This window comes from Anas acuta, chromosome 5 (assembly GCF_963932015.1).
Source record: "Anas acuta chromosome 5, bAnaAcu1.1, whole genome shotgun sequence".
Classification (NCBI taxonomy): domain Eukaryota; kingdom Metazoa; phylum Chordata; class Aves; order Anseriformes; family Anatidae; genus Anas; species Anas acuta.
Genome location: NC_088983.1, coordinates 49279584 through 49298779, shown reverse-complemented (window position 1 = coordinate 49298779; position 19196 = coordinate 49279584). Strand labels below are relative to the sequence as shown.

Genomic DNA, 19196 nt, shown 5'->3' with positions numbered 1-19196 from the left:
TCTCCAGACTGTGCCCCAGGCGGATCCACCCAGGCCAGCTCCCAGAGAGAGGAAATAGCTCTTGTTATACTAAATGATATGGCTGGGAAAAACTGACAGCCTTCTGGGCTCGCTCACGCTTGTGTGCTTGAAAGCTTGGCTGTTTTTTCCAGCTATATCACTTGGCCTAATCAATAATTTTCCTCCTCCTGCGAACTGTGCTGAATTATTAGCCATGTGATTTTAATCATGACTTTTCCCTATGTTACACAAGAACAAATTGTTTAAAGAGGCTGAGTTAGTTGGGATGGAAAAAAGCAAAGGTTAAGGCAAAACAGCTGCTAATCCCTTCTATCAGGAATATAAGGTAATTACACTTCTGGAGCTTTGGCAAGCCTCACGTTTGATAGATCAATTTGAACTCGGTCTTGGTATGACAATTCTCCCCCTGGGGATACTGCAGCCATGACTGATGAACTTATTTCAGTCCGTTCATGTTCAAGGAGGCATTTAAGGACCCATTCAGATGGAAACATCATGCCACATGAAGGCAAGCACCTCTTGGCGGTGCCCTCTTCTCCTGAGTGTCAATTCCCATGGCAGGGAAAGTAAACTCTCAGGGTGTAAAATCTTGCAGAATACAATGACTTAAATAAAAACAAAAGTACAAGAAAGTAGTGGACAAAGTATCAAACATGCCTGTAAGAATACCTGTATCTTAGTTTTCTCTGAGAGGCATTTGACTCGAACAGCTAGTGAGAGCGATGTTCTTCAGGCACAGTGTTCCTTTCACTCACTCTTTTCTTCCCCGCTACAGAACAGTTTGTTTTGACTTTGGCTATTCCCCCACACTAAGAAAATCCCTTCTGCTGTGAAAACATGTTTCTTTGATCCTCTCACCTCCTAGGATTTCCTGCCCTTTGTGAATTCCTCAGTTTTACAGACCATAACCTTTTGCTTTGATGGTAGGGATCTTCCACTTCCCTTCTCCCTCTCGTGAAGGAGCTGGAGGAGCTGATGAACACTTGCAGCCAGCCCATCCTCCAACAGCATTTCCCTCAGCCAAGCTATCTGTTGGGTTTAATGACCAACACTTTATGTTTCTGGCTGGCGCCTGCTGATCCACCACCGGGCCCACTTTCCATGGTGGAGCAGTTCTGGGAACCAGGGCTCCTGCCTGAGACAGAGACAGCTGCTCCAACCCGGGGTTACTGCCTCAAGCAAAGGTCCTCGCAGAACGTGTTACAGAGCTCATTGTTACACTGCCCCACTACCTATTTAGTTGTATTTTCATAAATCAGGAGTTATTTTACACAGCAATTAATGCTCAGAACGGCCCTATGTTGGTTTCCAAAGAGTCCAAAGAGACTGCAGAAAAGGTAAATGCCTTTCATGAGAAACCCACTATCTAGAAATTAATCTTCCATAGATAGATTTCTTATCCCGGGGAACTACAAAAAAATAATAGAAACGATGATGCATTTCTGTGGAGGCTGAAATTAAATGTTTATTGCCAGTGATCTCCAGGGAGTTTGTATTTATTTTGTTGAACATTTTACGAACACTGGGAAAATATTCTCTTTTCCTGAACATTTGCCCTTTGTCATGTTGCCAAAACTTTACAGAATGATGAATCATTCTTTAGTGACTGTGGTACTACAATTTTTCATTTTTAACCTGACCAATTATTTTGGTGCAAAAATGTCAGACATCTTCTAGTGATTGTGCAACGGGACCTCAAATGAGTATTTGAGCATATGAGGAAAAAGTGCATGAAGAGAGGAAAGAAATCGTGAGCCCTATGGTAAAATTTGGCAATGGCCTGTGGCATCATTGCTCACACTGCTTGACAGTGAGGTCCACCATGGAAATAATGGGGAATTGCACAGGTGGAGACAGAAGTTCAGCAGGAACATCTGAGGCTGCAGCAGATGGGGGCAGTGGTAGCCACATGTGAGCTGTGAGGAGCTCTGGGCTTGGAATAGCAATGCCACTGCAGGGCAGAAATCAAGTGAATTTCCGTGAGCATAAAGCAGTGAATAGAGAGGAGCTGGTGGCCGAGACTTCCCCGCAGCCCTTTCTGAGGTGCCTTATGGAAGGAGAGAAAGAAATTTGAGCTGTTATGTCTGAGAAACAAGGTGTGTAGGTCAAAACTGTCTGAGAGAAAGGAAGAAGGAGAAGGAACAAATGTTCTTTTCTGATGGACATAATGGATCTTTTCCACAGCATGCCCCTGGGAGCAAAATCTTAGCAAACTTAAAAGGGTTACTGGACACACTGGTAGGTAGCCAGAGGTCAGGATTGCAATTGGTAAACTATAAACACTTTAGAGCTTGAATTAATCTTTATCAGTGGAGAACAGGATGGGACTGTGGGCTGGAGCAGATTATCCAAATGATTTTATTGTCTTTGTCTATTGAAATATATGGTCCTGGTCATTTCTGGGGGCAGGACACTATGCAATCTCATGTGGCCTGACTGCATTTATGTGACAATATTCCAACGAATTGATGAACCCTAGACCTGAGAGAAAAAGAGAGATTGAGGAGCGTGGCTTTTTGGCAGAGTAGTTTGGAGTCCAACACTGAAATAGCAGGGGATACTTCAGGTCAGTCCTGAAGTGCACTGCAAGAGCCATCCAGTAATAGGAGGTATCCATTATCACTCATGCACAAATATTTTGAAAGGAAAAATTCTGGACAGGCTCTGAAAAGCTGGCTGGCTCATCATTCTGATGAGATTTCCATAGAGAAGTCACAGTATTTGCAGGGTTGCCAATTTTTAAGCAGTCCTCTCAGCCAATTTCTTTATTTCCCTCCCCACACTACCAAACATGATTAGATCATATTATGAACATATTGCCTGCCAAATTTCATCTCCAGTAAATCATACCGAGCACTGTGACCTTATACAAGAATCTTAAAGTGATTAACCTGTTTATCTGTGCCTATGTACAGAGGAAAAAAAAAAGTCTCACCAACTTATTTTGGAGTGCTATTGATTAAGCTTTCCTAATTAACATTTTTCTCCTCTTTTTGCAGTTGACATGCCACACTTTAAAGGAAGGGGCTGTAAAAGAAAGCTCTGGTTCCACCTTAGTTTTTATCACATGGAGGAAAGGGATGATATAATGCTAAAAACACTCCATCCATACCCAGGAATATGCAGAACTCTCTTATCTGTATCTTGTTGTTCCCTTTTATTTGTTTTCACTGTAACCCCTGTGGCTTGTTTTGGTCGAGAAAATCATAAAACATTTAATGTAGTTCATCTGTGCTGGCCAGAAAGGCTGTACCCTGATAAAATGGCTGAGAAGCACTGGATAATCCAGTGCACTGAAGGCCAGATCCTCATGTGGTACTTACCTGCCAGCCTTCTGGCACCTGTACTCTGCAGAAGAGGCCAATATTTTGAACGGCAAACCAAACCTGCGGAATACATCCCATGCAATAGGAGTTTCCAGACTTTGCCTTTTACTTTCTTGTATGGCATGCAGTCCTCACATAAATTAATAATAAATAAATAAATACATAAATAAATAAATAAATAAATAAATAAAAAGATTAGGTTGGGGTAAAAGCTGCACATGTATACTACCTATCCATTTCAAAGTGCTAGTATTTCTAGGGCCTTGAGATGCCGCTGTTGCAAGGTAATTGTCTAAAAGCCAGTGCTTGCTAGGTGACTCAAGAAAAAATGCATAGTTCACAACTTTTAACAAACCAAAACCTTTTGAAAAGATGTTTGAGAAACAAATCTCCAGAACATCAGCAAGAGAAGAATTTCCATCAGAACTGAAGTAGCTGGATATACTCAGTTGTGCTCCCGTCTTTGACAGTGGCTACTGCTGAAAGCATAGAAACCAGTTTGGGATTGTTATAACACAAACAGCCCACACGGGAGATTAATTCCTAATGCTTGCTTTGTCAGTGTTTGGGAAATTCCTGGTTCATTAGCACGTGTAACACAGACAGAGTTATTATATTTCATTTGCAGTCTGGCCTGTAGTCACATGGATATAAGTGACCAAGTTATTTGAAGAGGTGCTCTCATATTAACTACACCTATACTGCCTGCAAAGGATGACCCCACGACTGTTCCAGGGGATTTATCCACTACAGGGTGAGTGACCAGACATGGCTTGAGGTACAACCAGAGCACCATTGCCAGCATCTACACGACCATGTATTCCCAGGCCAGCCAAGGGGTAAATCAATACAGGCAGGCAGGAAAGGAATCAAAGCAGGCTCACAGGCATTTGAGAGGCTTCTCTTTCAACACAGCATAGATGTGGCCATCCATTTTAGCCAAATTTGTATCAGCTGATGATCGAGGATCCTTATGGGCCTGCTCTGCAGGCCACTGAACTCAGTGGTAGACTTCCATTCACTTCAGTGGCTTTGGGTCAAGCTGTTTTGGTTTAAAATAAATGAAGAGAAATCTAAAACAAATGTCAATGGCCAAGACATTCTTCACAGAGAAGACACTGACTGAATGCAAACAATGGAATTATTGTCAGACAATAACATATAGGGGAAAAAAAAACATGTAATTGTAAATACTCTTTTAGGACAAAGTAAAATTCTCTACTGGATCCAAGGCTGGCTTTTCTGTGGTCCTTCCTGCAGTGTTTTTGGCTACTTGAAATAGACATTTCCACGTAGACTTTTCTCTCCTTGCATGATATTGTGTGTCATAGTGCAACAGAACTTTGAAAAGATCTCAGGGACCCATGAATGGATATCAGAAGCTTAAAGCTGTGCTGTCAGTAGGCACACACACTGTGGTTTCAAGACAGAGAGGTAATAACAAGGATGTAGAAATGTGGATTCTCTAGCAGGACAGACTGGAATGGAATAGGCTATTCCTTTCTTTTACTGCTTAAACTTGTAAGATCGAAGTGCTGCTGAAGAAAACAAGAATCACTATTATTTCTTTTCTACTCCTCTTTGTTGCTTCTCTTCTATGAAGAAATGTTTGAAGTAAAAAAATCAATACCCTCTCTGTCAGCATGCACACCGCTAAATGCTAACAGTCCAGGGGAGAGACAATGGTATAGCAAAATCTTTCACTTTGCTTCAACTGAGGTTTTCAATCTTTAAAGGGAAGCGTCAGTGTTGATTTCTAATCCTGGAGGCCGCTACATAAATATTTACTGAAAACCCTGATATGCCTATTAACAATGAATGCTGAAGGCTGTCTTATTTAGAAACTCCTGTCACTCTTTCAGTGTCTACAACGCAGTGAATAGTCCAGTGCCAGTCTGTTGTTAACTCATTGTGGGAAATCTGGTCTGATGGAATCTCTTTCTTTTTATTCTCTGTATTAAGCAGGCAACGTGTTGCAAAAGGAGAGCCTGTCTGCTGCTTGGGGTAGCAACTGCTGTGATGATAGACTCCAGAGGTGTGGGAGGCTCAGGGAGCCTAGGACTCAGGCAGAGAGACTTCATGTGATTTGTGGCATTGTCACTTCCCTGAATTTCAGTTACACGCTAAGACCTTTAGGCTTCAAAGACTTAAAATTATGTAATTTAGCCCTGCTGAGTTCAGTAGAACTACTGATTTAAACAAAGTTAAGCACATGCTTAAGTCTTTGCTAAGTCAGAGCTTAAAATACCACTGCAATCAGTGTTGTGTAAGTATCTTCATGGCTATTTTAAACAGAGGCCTTATGAGCTATACAAAGTCTTCCATTAACTTGAACAAACTTTTTAGCTTGTGGGCTTTGTGCATAGAGTCTTTTTCCTTGATTAGCAGCTTACAAATTATCTAAACCTCATTGGCTTTCATTTACATAGCTATAAATAACAGAATTATACTAAGACACATTTTTTTCTGTTGCATTAGATATGCCAAGGGGGATTTCCTGATATAAACATATCCTACTACCCACTGGGTAAGCATTCCTGAGAAGTGTGACAGTGATTTGACAGATTGCAAGACAGCTTTTCCTATAAGAATTAATTTAAGAGTAGTGGGTGGGATGTGTGCTTAGGAATTACACGGTTTAAATTTACTCATGGACAGTATGTTGCAACATATGATCTTGCTCATTCATATCCTGATATCAAGGCCTAAAATATAATAACAGGAAATTTAGCAGGAAACACTTTCTATGATTTTTTTTTTTTTTTGTCTTCTGTGTTTTTAAGTGAAAAATCAATAGTAGTCTGGCATGCCAGAGTTCAAAGATGACAAGGATGACAGGGAGAATACATATGTGGAAGCAGGATCATCAGGACTGTCAACTGCCACTTCAGTGTCTGACAGACAGAAGAGGTGGATGAGATGCTTCATCTCAGTGACATGCCTTTCAGCACCTGGTTTTGCAGTAGTTGATGCTGACGAATTTTAAAATAAAATTCAACAGATGGCTGCATAATGGCCTGAGATTTTGATCAGTATATCATTTCATATCATGAGATCAAATTTTGCAATACCCTGGTGACCTTGTCCTGTTACTCTAAGAATGGGTTGCTGCTCTGAAAGATCTCAGTTGCTTCTCCTTTCAGTTTTAGCAATCTTACTCTCTCTTTCTGAATGGGTACATTTTTATTGTCTTTGTCATCTTCTTCAGGTCCACCCTTTTCATCAAGGTCAGTCAAGTCAATCAAGGGAGAAGAACGGAAAAACTGCATAGCGATTAGCAGGAGACGGTATTAAGTGATTGATGGCAGAACTCCCAAAGGATGCATCAGGAGGAAACAGATAATGATACGTTACTGCACGTTTGTTGATTATTTACTTGTACCACATATAAGACAACTATATAAAGGGTGAATGATTTCATTACTCTTTGTAATTAGAATTTTACAGTTGTTCCTAGCTTGATTTCTTCATAGAACATTCATAAGGACATTTTGGCAAATTCAACCTACAGGGACAGAAATTGAGCCTTAATTTCAGCTTTAATAGGGATCAATGAAAGGAGAAAAGGAGATCACAAAAAACCTGCGCTTCAGACTAAGCTCTTAATTTGTAAGGTAGCACTGCTCAGGTCTTACATCACTTATTATCTAACTGCAATGCAGTTACATCTCATTCTGAATCACATTTCAAGAAGTGCTGCAATTCTACATTTCCAGTTTGGAAATGCAGACAATCAGCATCTCTGAAAAGCTGGCCTTCCACCAATTGCTTCCAACATACATTTTTCTGAGCTTTATTTCATGTAAATATTTTTCTGGCTGGACATCATGTTGCAGTGCTAGGCTGAGCTTTCCAGGTTGAGCATCATTAGATCTCTGACTCAAAAATGTGTTATTTTCTTGGCTTCCACATTGGCTCACATGTTAGCATGATTATCAAATGTCCAACTTCAAACAAACAAACAAAAGCAGTTGCTAATGTTCTGTGTCGTTGTTGTATTGGTGATCTGTTTGAGCCTACTGTACAGATTAAGTCTTATTTGTTAACCTACAAAACCTTATTTATTAACCTATGAAGCAAAATATGTATCATAACAATTGAATCTACAGATAGTTCATTTCATGTAGGGAAATATGTAACTGCAACCCTTTCCTGTTACCTCCTTAGAGTGTAACATCAGTGTCTGACTGATTGATAAGTAGGCTTGACTAATGGATAGTTTTAGTTTCAAACCAAATCTTCCACCTGACTCTTTTTTTTTTTACCCATTGCTATGGTGAAGATCGTCATAGACTATATACAAAAGTGAAACACAGAAAGATCACTGAAAAAAACCCACAGACAGTCAGACTAACACATGAAGTACCAACTGAAAGAACAACACAAAACAAAACAAAAAACATACTGCTTGTTAGATGCCATTAAGGAGTCATATTTTTCTGGCCATATTCTGTTGATCACCTGCCCAGAAACATAATTGGAATTATAAACTTTACCTCAGTTTTCCTGACAAAATCTTTTTAACAAATACGAGCTTTACTATTGCCATTACAAGTCCCATTAGGTCAGAGCTGTAATGTGTGCTGGCACTACAGTTCCTTGCTCTTTTGGCTTCTCCCATTCTCATCCAATTTGCTTTCTTTGACTGTGATGCTTCAGTCACCGAGGATTAACATCCCACAAAGAGCTGGGAATAAGTTGTGGAGCTTAGGTCAGAAAAAGCCCCACAAAGTGCCCTTGCCTGCAGGTGCCTGTATAGGAAGGCTGCCACAGTTCTACTGTGGTTTATAAGTGCTTGATATTGCATTGCACACATTTGGCAGAACTTGAAACTAAAAGGGCAAAGTATACTCTAAATATTCCCAGAAACTTATAAAATGTTCCTCGGATGTTATAGTAAGGTCTGTGATTTCTATTAAAAGCAGTGTTTTAAAGGCAAACGCTTTGTAATTTCTCCTCTGAAAGGGCTTCCTCATTCAACAACAATGATTTGAGGGAAGGAGTAAAACATTAGTGCTAATCTTTCATTAACTGCTGTTGCTGCTACTCTTAAAGCTCCAAGTCTGAGTTTCATTTGAACTTTATTTCTCCTGTGAGACACAAGCCCTTTCCAGCCTTTCAGAGGGTCCATTTTCTTTTACAATGTCTCACAAATGGTTTCTTCAGATCTTGTTCAAGTATGTTGGGCTTTACTGGGCAGTCACTAAGTTCAAGACCTAACTCCACTGACTCTGCTAGGAGCACATTTGAGCTTGGGTGATTCAAACTCTTTCTCTTGCAGAAGACTCTACTAGTTTCAGTGGGAATCTTGCCTGTGAGAAGAGAGAGAAATGGGCTCAAAATGTTTGTGTAAGAAGGATGCCTTGTGAAGGGAAATAAAAAGTTCACTAAACTTTCCGACTGAAAAAAAAAAAAAAAAAGCCCTTCTGGCTCTGAAACAGTGATTTTATTTCAAACCAAAATTGATTTTATTCAGAACTGTACATCCATCCCTAATTATTCTTCACTGAGTCCTCTCAAGCAGAACAGTCTAGAGCTTTAAGTACCAAACGGGTGAACTCATTCCGGCACTGCTACAAGGTATGAACCTCAGCTCCTCAATTTTTCTCCCCTATAAAATGGCGGCATTCTTGCTCTTCTTACAGACTGAATCACACAGCATTTTCATGTCTCATGTTTTTCATGGTGGATTATTAGAAGTCAGTGGTATTATTTACACATTAACTATTAATCCGGTGGCTAACTGTTAATTATCAAAGCACTTGTTTTACTCTAGGTTGAAGTGAGTTGCTAGGAAGTTTATCATGACTAGGATATACATTAACTCTATCAATTTTTGCAGATCTGTTTTACAATTCAGTGTCAGTGGAATGTAATTTTCAAACCTGTACTTAAGTATGTTCAGCAATAGGGCAGATACAAACACTGCAGCCAAATGCTAGAGTGAGATTCCTCAGCAGCACAGACACATGGCTAAGAGCTTTTAGCTTTCTTTCGTGGAGAATTACATAAAGCCCGAAATATTTGGCTGGTGTGATTTGCCTGGTTTGGTCTCTGCATCTTAATAGGAATGCAATAAGTGCATTCAGGAGCACTATGGAAGTTGCCCAGAGCTAAAGCTACGTCTCATCAAACAACCAGTGTAAATAGGATATATCTACTTGATCATGTAAAATCTATGGGATCATGTGTGAATTCACTTTTTTGACTCACAAGCCATTCTCTATAGATGCAGTGGATCAACCAATGCAACTTGATTTTGCAAAGGGCTAAATGAAGCACTCTAGAATAACACTGAGTGTGATTATATTCCCTGGTGAGCATAATTAACTTCCCTCAGAGACAAGAAAAATAAGAGATATCAAAGATCAGTTAGTTAGCTTTCTCATTCCTTATCCCAGTCCTCCATAAAATAGAAAGACCTCTTTTTCATCTTAAAAGTGAAGGTGTCCCTGCAGAGCTGCTCCTTACACAGGACAGAAGCACAACCTCAGATACTCCTTTTCCACCATATTGAATGACTTGCCACAGCAACTGGCTCAAATAAACAAATACTTGTGGCCCTTGTGGCTATTTTTTCCCTAATAGTTCTGGCCTTTATGAAAAACCTATGTATTAGGTGCTCTATGCTTGTCCTTAACTCTTTGGTTCCCTGTATTCAGCCTTGTTCAACGCTCTGGGATTTCTCGACTTCACACACCAACAACAGATTTGGGTCTGAGTCCTCATGGGGCTCCCCCTCAGTTTCAGCTAAACCTCAGGTATCTATAAGCCAATTTTCAGTCTTAAAAGGACTTACTAGGTTAAATATTTTCATTGTTTATTAGAAATTTCAGGGTATGAAATGAACTATTTATGATTTGATATACATTAAAAATCATGTTTCTTTGTGAAGGGGTAAGGGCCCTCTGTTTTCATCTGTTTTGGAGGAATTCATTTTTTTTTCTTAAACACAGAGGAGAGTGTTGAGCTCCAGTTGTCTGGGTGAGAAGTAATGGAGAAAATATAATAATAATAATAAAAAAAAAAAACACAGGGGAAAACACAGGGGAAAGCTTTAGTCAGCTTGTCATAGCTTTGTTTTCAGCTTGCTGTAGACTGTCACTGCAATGGCCACAGAGGATTCTCCACTTGTCACCCTTTCCTTCTTCACCTTTTACAAGAGCTGACTATGGAGGTGGGGAACAGGAGCTGCTATGACATATAGTCCTGTGTGGAAACTAAATGACTGTCCCCAGTGAGGTGCTGGTAGCAGGGGCTGCAGGACGGTTTCTGTGAGGAGCAGCCAAGGTTGTACTGTGCTAGACAGGACCAGTTCCAACCAGTTCCAGCCAGTTCCAGTCAGTTCCCCTCAGTTCCAGCTGGTTCCAGTCAGTTCCAGAGTTCCAGCTGGTTCCAGTCAATTCCAGTCAGTTCCAGGCAGTTCCCCTCAGTTCCAGCAAGTTCCAGATCATTCCAGCCAGTTCCAACCAATTCTCCTCAGTTCCAGATGGTTCCAGCCAGTTCCAGCCGGTTCCCCTCAGTTCTAGTCAGTTCCAGCTGGTTCCAGCCAGTTCCATCCAGTTCCCCTCAGCCAGTTCCAGTCAGTTCCAGTCGGTTCCCCTCAGTTCCAGTCAGTTCCAGTCTGTCCCCCTCAGTTCCAGCTGGTTCCAGCCTGTTTGAACACCCCCAGGGATGGTGACAGCACCGCTCCTCTGGGTAATCCATTCCAGTGCCTGACTGCTCTTTCTGAGAAGAAATGTCTCCTAATTTCCTACCTGAACCTCCCCTGGCACAACTTGAGGCCATTCCCTCTGGTCCTATCACTAGTTATCTGTGAGAAGAGGCTGACCCCCAGCTCCCCACCTCTTCCTTTCAGGTATCTGTAGAGAGCAATGAGGTCTCCCCCGAGCCTCCTCTTCTCCAGACCAAACACCCCCAGTTCCCTCAGCCGCTCCTGACAGGACTTGTGCTCCAGGCCCTTCACCAGCTTTGTAGCCCTGCTCTGGACATGTTCCATGGCCTCGACGTCCTTCTTGTACTGAGGGGCCCAAGGCTGAACACAGTACTTGAGGTGCAGCCTCACCAGAGCAGATTACAGGAGAATGACCACCTTCCTGGTCCTGCTAGCCACACTATTCCTGATACAAGCCAGGATGCCGTTGGCCTTGTTGACCACCTGGGCACACTCCATGGCAGAGGGGAGATTCTCCAGCAGGCCGTGGAGCAGACAGATATCCATACTGCACCCTGTGGAGGTCTCCACGCCAAAGCAGGTGGCTGTGCTCTGAAGGAAATTCACAGTTAGCATCAGTTCCACTGTCACGCAGAAAATCGAATGGCAGCTAAGTGCAAAATGAACTTTAAATGCTATGTTTTGAGTAGGGCTGTGTGCCGTAATCGCCAAAATCTTGGCATCTGTCTCATGTCTTCTTACATCAGCAACCTCACTGGGTATGTTTGCATCCGTGTTAAGAGATTTAGAGAAAAAGACGGTGATGAACACATCAGTATTGTTTTATATGGAAGGTGCACAGATACTACAAAGACTGTTCACAGTTAAAAGTCTATAGGTTGTTAGACAAGGATAACCTAGAGAGATGTCTGGATAAAGGAATTCATCCCATGAAAGACCACCTGAAGGCGTAATGGATTTTCCACTGCAGTAAATTACTCAAGGTTTCCATTGGCTACTGCTCACAAATTTTTGAGGTTGCTCAACATGCCTGAGAGCTTTACAAACAGCTGTAGGTATTTGTCAAAGCCTTTGAGATACTTGGGTTTCTACTCTGCAGAAAATGCCAATTTTTACCCTTCACATTTTGAAAATGATCCACATTTTGAAAGTTCACTACAGAAATGAAATTGAGGAGATCTGGTGTAGAACCATGAAATGTTTCCTTTGGATAGTATTGATACATTTTGCAAGAAGAATATTAGGAAAAATGAAGTATACGGCTATTAAATATGAGCTGAAGACAGGTAAAATCAGTAGCATGTACTAATAGAAAAGGCAAACCAAAACATGACGCAGAGATCAAATCCAAATGCAATGGTCTCCTTTGTTTGGATTGAACGTTTCCTCAATATCAACATGTTCCGACAAAACATTTCAATTTTGCCAAAGTTGCATTTTCTGGCAGAAACGGAGTCCGTAAAAAGCATCTGACTAGCTCAAGCGCGTGTATTCCAAGTGATTCCTTTTGTGTTTTGTGGTTTTCATCCACTGTGGAGGGAGCGAACACTCACTGAGCCCCATTCATTCTTCTGGCCTGCCATAAAAAAGCACGTCTATTTTAAGCGCGTTGTAAAATGGCACATGTCACTTAGCCGGGCTGTCTGGTCACAGGACCGTGGGCCAGGAATTTATCTCCGCACCCACCCCGCGCCCAGCCTGGCGGCGAGGGCAGCACCCTGGGGACACATCGGCCCTGCACACCCAGAGGGAGCACGTACCAAGTGCCTCCTTCTGGAGACATCTGTAACTTCAACTTGCCACAGCAACAGGGATGACTCATGAATAGAAATTTGTATTTCTGTCTCTCCCCCCTTTGCTGTATCTTTCTTTCCGAGATGAAAATCGCTATCTCGGAGCTGAGCAGCGCGAGACAACAAGCCCGTCACAAAAGGGATCGCCTGCCAGAGTCCAGAAAGGGTTAAGGCAGCAGTTGGAGAGGTTTGGGGTGACGTCGTGCTTCTGGACGCCTGAGAAGTCTCTTGAAGGTAGTTCCCCTCTGGTGAGGATGGGAGCGAGCCGAGGTCTGAAATCCGAGATCCCTCGCAGCCTGGAGCTGGTGAGGTCCCAGTAAAAGCTGTTTGCCTGCCTTCCCTTGCTGAGCAGTCACACCGCTGCACCGGCCTGGGCAGTATGGAGCGAGCCCTCTGGACACACGTAGGACTCACCCTCCTGCAGCTCCTGCTCATCTCCTGCTTGCCGAGAGGTACCGTAAGTCAGCGTCTGCGTTCCCGGCACGGCCAGAGCAGTCCCTTTCCTTCAGTGTGGTCAGAGGGGTTTGAGCTCAGGGGCTGTCATGGGCAGTGGAGAGATCTGCAGGGCTGGTAATAGTAGAAGGAAGGGGCTCTGCTTTATTTATTCCTTTCTCGCCGGCACAGAGCATGTGTGGGGGGAGGTCTGCCCAGGGATGATTTCCAGGCAAAGTTAATAGCCTTAAAGAGAAACAACTGGCTGGATTTGTTTGCCAATGGCCATCAAGAAAAGGGTATGCAATCACTTCACTTACTACTGCTTTATTTTCTCAACACTCAGTGCTAAGGAAATGATGATAAAAAGAGGCATTTAAGTCTCCGAATTGTAAAGCGTAATTTGTTTAGTTTGGCAAGACAGAGACTTTCCTCTCCAGCCCCAACACCAAGAATGAAGGCAAGGGAGGAAAAAAGTGAAGGAAAAAAAGAAAACAAAAGCCACACATTGTTTCCGATCTGGGCTTTAGTTCTGCCAATATTATTCTTTCGAAGGGGAAGCCTCGTTAAAGCAGAATGATCTTTTTTATAGCCAAGCCTCGCTCCAGATTCTGCTGAACCAGCATGTTCAGTTTCTTCTTGATAAGGTTAAGCGAAAGGCATTTACTGGCGAGTGCAGATTCGCTGTCGTTGCGGCCACGACCGTGGGCTGCTTACACCTGGGAGCAGCTGAAGCTGCAGATGGCTGTCAGCATCCCGCGGGTGCCCCCGAATCGCCCGCCCTTCGAGCTGTGGGGTTGTGGCAACGTTAGCTGCCAGGTAAGCACCTCGGGGGGACGCAGCAGAGCAGGGGAGGTGCCAGGCATGCAGGCAACCCCATCGTGACGGCTATAAATAATCAGTGTCAAGGACGGGGCTACAGAGCCCGCCCCGCTGGGGGCTGAGGCAGAGGGTCTGCCTCTGTGGTGTCCTTCCCTGATGGGCCTGGGGGCCCAGGGTGCTGGTGACAGGGTGACTGACCCCCTGCCAAAGCCTGCCCCAAGGGGAACCAGCACAAAGCACGGTCTCACTGTCCCACATGCACACACGTTTTGTCCCCGTGGCAGCCTGTCCCTCTGCCATGTGCCAGAGCACCCCTAGGCATGGGCAGTGGCTGGCTGGTGCTGTGGAGGGGCTCATTGCCCACCCGTTCTCCCCAGCACCAGCTCCTCACACACCAGGGGCAGTGACTGAAGGGCCTGGGGGTCCCACATCAAGGACAGCCACCCCCCTGCCCCCTCCGTCCTCACTGTGCCTCCGTGCCCTGTCTCCAGAGGAGTCACCGGCGTCAGCGCTCGCCCTGCACGCAGCAGTGGGAGGGGTGCTTGGAGCCACGGGAAGGATTCAAAAGTGTGGTGGCCTGAGCGTGTCAGGGCAGGTTGGAAAATAGCATTTTGCCTCCTCCCCACAGATGTATCCAATTTTTATCCCTATTTATCACACCCAGTTGCACAGGGCCTGCCTCTGGAGTTGGGGGCAGGAGTCAGGGGAGGTCTGGGAGTTGATTTCTGGAATAAACTTGACGTGCAAGTGACTCATATTTCCTTAAAAATATATGTGTGTTTGTGTGTGCTCCTGCCTATCTCAACCCTCCCCAATCTCTCCTCCCCTCCCCCTTCGTCCTCTGTCTAGAGCCGTGGAGCCCAGATGCACTCAGATGCATCCAGATGCATTCAATCTTAGCAAATGGGTTACTTCAGTTCACACGTTTAGGTTCCTAGCTTGGACAAAGGGGGAGAGACTCGCTTTTTGGATTGGAGGAAAGCTGGGGTTACTCATGCTCAACCCCGAGGCCACCTCACGGGGCTCCCGGGAGTCCCATTAAGCCCTCCAGTGCCCCCTGGTTTGGCTTGTTGCCCTCCCCACCGCAGGGGCAGAGGGCCGGCAGCTCGGGGGCACCCTGCGGTCCTTGGCTAGGGCTGAGCTACAGCCCCAGGGCCGCTGCGTACAGCTTGAGGTGGAGGCTCAGGGATTTTGCTGCTGTCTGTGTGGGCTGTTTCTATCCAGGCAACATCAACTACCAACCTGCTCCAGGTCTGACACCGCTACAGCAAGCAAACACTCAAGACAGGGCCGGCACCACTTCTCCATGTTTAACACAGGCATGTCCCCATGTCATGTGCTCATGGATTTAGATATTGCAGCTGTTTCTTTTCTACAGATTCCCAAATATCCTCCCATATCACAGCAGTCTGGCTTTGTTCCCCAGCCCCATTAATGAAGGCTGGGCTTTCCAACCTCGTGCATGCTGCCACTATCTCAAAAGTGCCGCGTTCACACCCGCTCCTGTTCCTTGTCTTGCAGCACAGGAAAAACAAAATCTCTTCCCAATCACACTAGTGTAATTTTCCTGGCCAGAATAAGCTTCTCTATCCCAGAAACAAATCAAGGCCTGCTGGGTAATGTAGCAAACTCAGTTTCAGCCTTATCCTGGCTGTTTTACAGCCCTGTCACAGCCCTTCTTGGATGAACACGCGATGCCACGGTGCCAATAATGAGATCAAAAATGCCATCCCGTAATTACAGAGGAGAAAGTGGAAGACGGGGAGGTTTAGGGCAGACTTCTGCAGGTTGCTTTAGATGCTATAAACATCCCAGCTCGTGGCATAGATGATGGCCTGTAATTTAAATCCAGCCATGACAAAAAGATACAGAAAGAGGAAACTGTGGTGTTTTGAGGGCAGGGGGAAGACGCGTGCTGAGGAGTGCGAGGTTTCAACTGGAACAGCATCTGAGATGCGGCGGAGGCGTGTACGCCTGCTGCAGCGCTCTGGGCCTGTGGGCCAACTGGCCTGTCCCCAGAGGGAAGGCAGGGATTAGAAGGGCTTTGTACAAGAAAAAGGGGAAAGGAGCAGAGCTGCTACTTGGAGTGCATGGAATAGAGCTCTATCTTGCGTGTTACAGCTCACTATCTGGAAGAAAGGGCTGCTGAAATGAAGGAAGAAGCGAAGCGGGATGTTTCTAATAGGAACGAGCACCCTGCCTGAGGCCTACCTGCCCTGCTGTGCTCCTCCTCAGCAGGGGTAGGGCAGGCGAGGAGGGGCTGCAGGGTGGGTGGGTTTGCTGGGAGGAACATGGGCAGAACATCTGCAACTGGTGGGCATCGCAACTGAGGTGGTGTTGGCTGAGGGTTACTGGGACCATCAGGGCTTTATGGTATAGAAAGACTGAACGGATGCTCCTATTTTCACTTAATGCTCTTTATTCATTAACCCACTGCTGTAGCTTCTAGATGGGCAACTCCTACACACCACAAAGAGGAAGCACAATTTTTACTTGGCTTTCCTTGATTCTTGATTTTTCTTATGGACAAAGCAAAACAAGGCAGTGTGGAATGAGGTACAAACACTGGAAGTCATATGGGAACTCCTGTTAAGGACCTGATGGAGACCTCAAAAAGGACTTTTTATTGAAGTAACAATTCTTCTTGGAGCAGAGGTGTTGTGAGCTTATGATTTGTTTATCACAGCCCAGTCAAGAGTGGAAGCTTGCAGGTGTAAAAAAGGCACCACCGTAGGAACATGCTGAAGCAAACCTATGTCCTATTGGGATCAACAGAAATATTTATTTCTGAATTTTATAGCTACATATTTAGTAAGTGGACCAAGTCAGCTTAGAATAGTAGACCTCACAATGTGTTCACATGCTAGCTTTTTTTTTTTTTTTTTTTTTTTTTTGAGAAAATCTTTCATTTTTTCCCCTCACATTCATGGCTGTGTAAAAGCACGCACTGACAGTTAGGAAAGGATGCAAACTGGCTCACTGGGAGAAGCAGTCCAATTATTCAGCGATGGTCTGCAATCCATAAATGAAGCACACTGAGTAAAACTAAAACAGGGATGTATTTTAGCTCCTCTTATAATTAGCTCAGCTGCTAAAAAGAATAATAGGCACATAATTTCCTAAAGGGAAGCAAGCTTCTTTAGAGATAGCACTATTCCCTTTCGTCTTCTTAAACTATTAGGAAAACAGGCATCATTTGCACAACGGGTTATCTGAGGGATAAAAAGGTTAGGAATAAAGACCTGCACTTCCCATCATTATTCAGGGTTTGGGGTTAAACTGTTCTTCAAGAGCCCCAGTTAAAACTGCTTAAGGGAACAACTCTCTTCCCTTCTGAGGTCCGTTCCTCTTGGCCTTACTAAGTGAATCCAACATGTTTCTCATTTCCAGTTGAGAAATTCTAGATCTTCTGTGTGCTCAGAGCTCTTCATGTTGTTAACGTCCATACCCATAACACCTATGGGATAGGAACCAGCCTGCACAGTGGTGCAATGAGAGTAGACTTGAAGAAGGAGCAGGATAAAACAATCAGGAAAATGAGACAGACATGGAGAGAAAGAAATGTGTTAGCTTTTACTAGATTTCACCTCTGTCAGATTTATTTTGTCTTTAAATGAGAAACCTTCATTTCAGAATTATTACATGGCTGAACATTTCCTAATAAGAGCCTTAAGAAATTGCTCCTTCAAACTCAGATGCTCGCTTCTTCTGCAGAGGCAGTAATTGTTATTGAGCATCATGCTGAAAAAAATAAAAGGCAATCAAATAAAAGGGGACATATTCTCATTTGCGGAACATGAGCTGTTTGAATAATCACTTTGAAACAGTCATCTTCTATGGACTCTCATTTTGAAGATGTATATGTTTGTATCTGCTCTTATTTACAATGCACTTTTAATTTGTATGGCACTTTTCAAAGCAATTTGAAATGATGTTTCTTTGAGTGTAAGTATTGTTAAGTATCCATTGCTGATGGATAAACTGTGGCATGGGAGGAAAACTCATCTTTTCTATGTAACACAATGGATATGTAGGATGGGAAGTTCCATCAGTTCAGATCAAGGTATGGATGTCCTTATAAAACACTTCCTTCCACGTTATGATAAATACATATATACAAGGTCTCTCTTGTAGGATTGTGGCAAACATTTAGGGGCAAATATTTAGGGGCTTTTTTTTTTTTTTTTTTCCCAGGGAGAAATGGAGACTGCAAACTGGCTTTCTGTTGGATCAGTACTCTGATCCCTCTATGTAGCAGCTAATGCCAGCACAAAGATAGGAGTGGGAATGGGAAGTCAGGGACACAACGGAGGGAGATGCCCCATTGCAGCAGCAGCATGGATGCATGGATTTATATCAGCTTAAAATGACTACATTAAAATGACAACAAGCCATTCTTCCAAAGAAGTAGAAGACAGCTAAGTTAATTGCTGTAATTGGGCTTGCTTTAATTCACCTTAGATCCTAGCCATATAATTTTCCTAGCTCCAAGCCCTTTGGAACAGAAATCCCCTTTCTGTTTAGTAAGGTATCTATGACAGGCAAATTCACCATGACAAGAAAAGTGTGCTAAAATTGAAGTTTTAGAGTGATGAACTGTCTGGCCCACCCTTGAGGCAGCAATGTGCCTGTGAATCTGTGAATCACCAAAGTTTTTAGCCTGACCTAGTAAGATAAACCAAAATTGAAGCTGGTTTACTTGAATATCCCAAGCTGCAAGCTGCAGTTGGTTAGAAGTTCACTAATATGTGGATCACACCTTAACTGTTTCCATGCCCTCAAACCCATTAATGTAGACTCCCTGAAGATGAAAGCTAAGAACTCACCATACTGCCCACCACCATCTTATATTTCATCTGCATCCGCATCCCACAAGAATCGCTTTTCTTCTTTCCTTATTTTCTTATTATGACTGAAGAACCTTTTACTATTCTAATTTCCTTCGCAAGGTCAAGTTCAGCTTGGCTTTTGGCAGCGCTCCCTTTATCCCTGAGCTCTAAGACATAGCTTTCTTTGATGATCAGACTTTTTCCATCCCTCATAGGTCTCCGCTTTTCCCTCAAATGAGAGATTTGGCTGGGCTCATTGCATATCCCATAGGACTCATCACTGTCCTTTCCAGCAGAC

General features: G+C 43.6%; 1 protein-coding gene across 2 annotated transcripts in view; it reads left to right on the top strand.

Annotated features, from left to right (window-relative positions):
- Window positions 1-12849: 12849 nt before the first annotated feature.
- The window catches only part of PAMR1 (peptidase domain containing associated with muscle regeneration 1), a 52156-nt gene continuing 45809 nt past the window's right edge, over window positions 12850-19196 (top strand). Inside the window, exon 1 of one of the 2 annotated variants that reach the window (XM_068684668.1) lies at window positions 12850-13267. In XM_068684668.1, the coding sequence (XP_068540769.1) occupies window positions 13195-13267 (73 nt within the window). In that variant the 5' untranslated portion in view covers window positions 12850-13194. The remainder of the gene's footprint in view (window positions 13268-19196) is intronic. The other variant, XM_068684670.1, reaches the window with a different exon arrangement.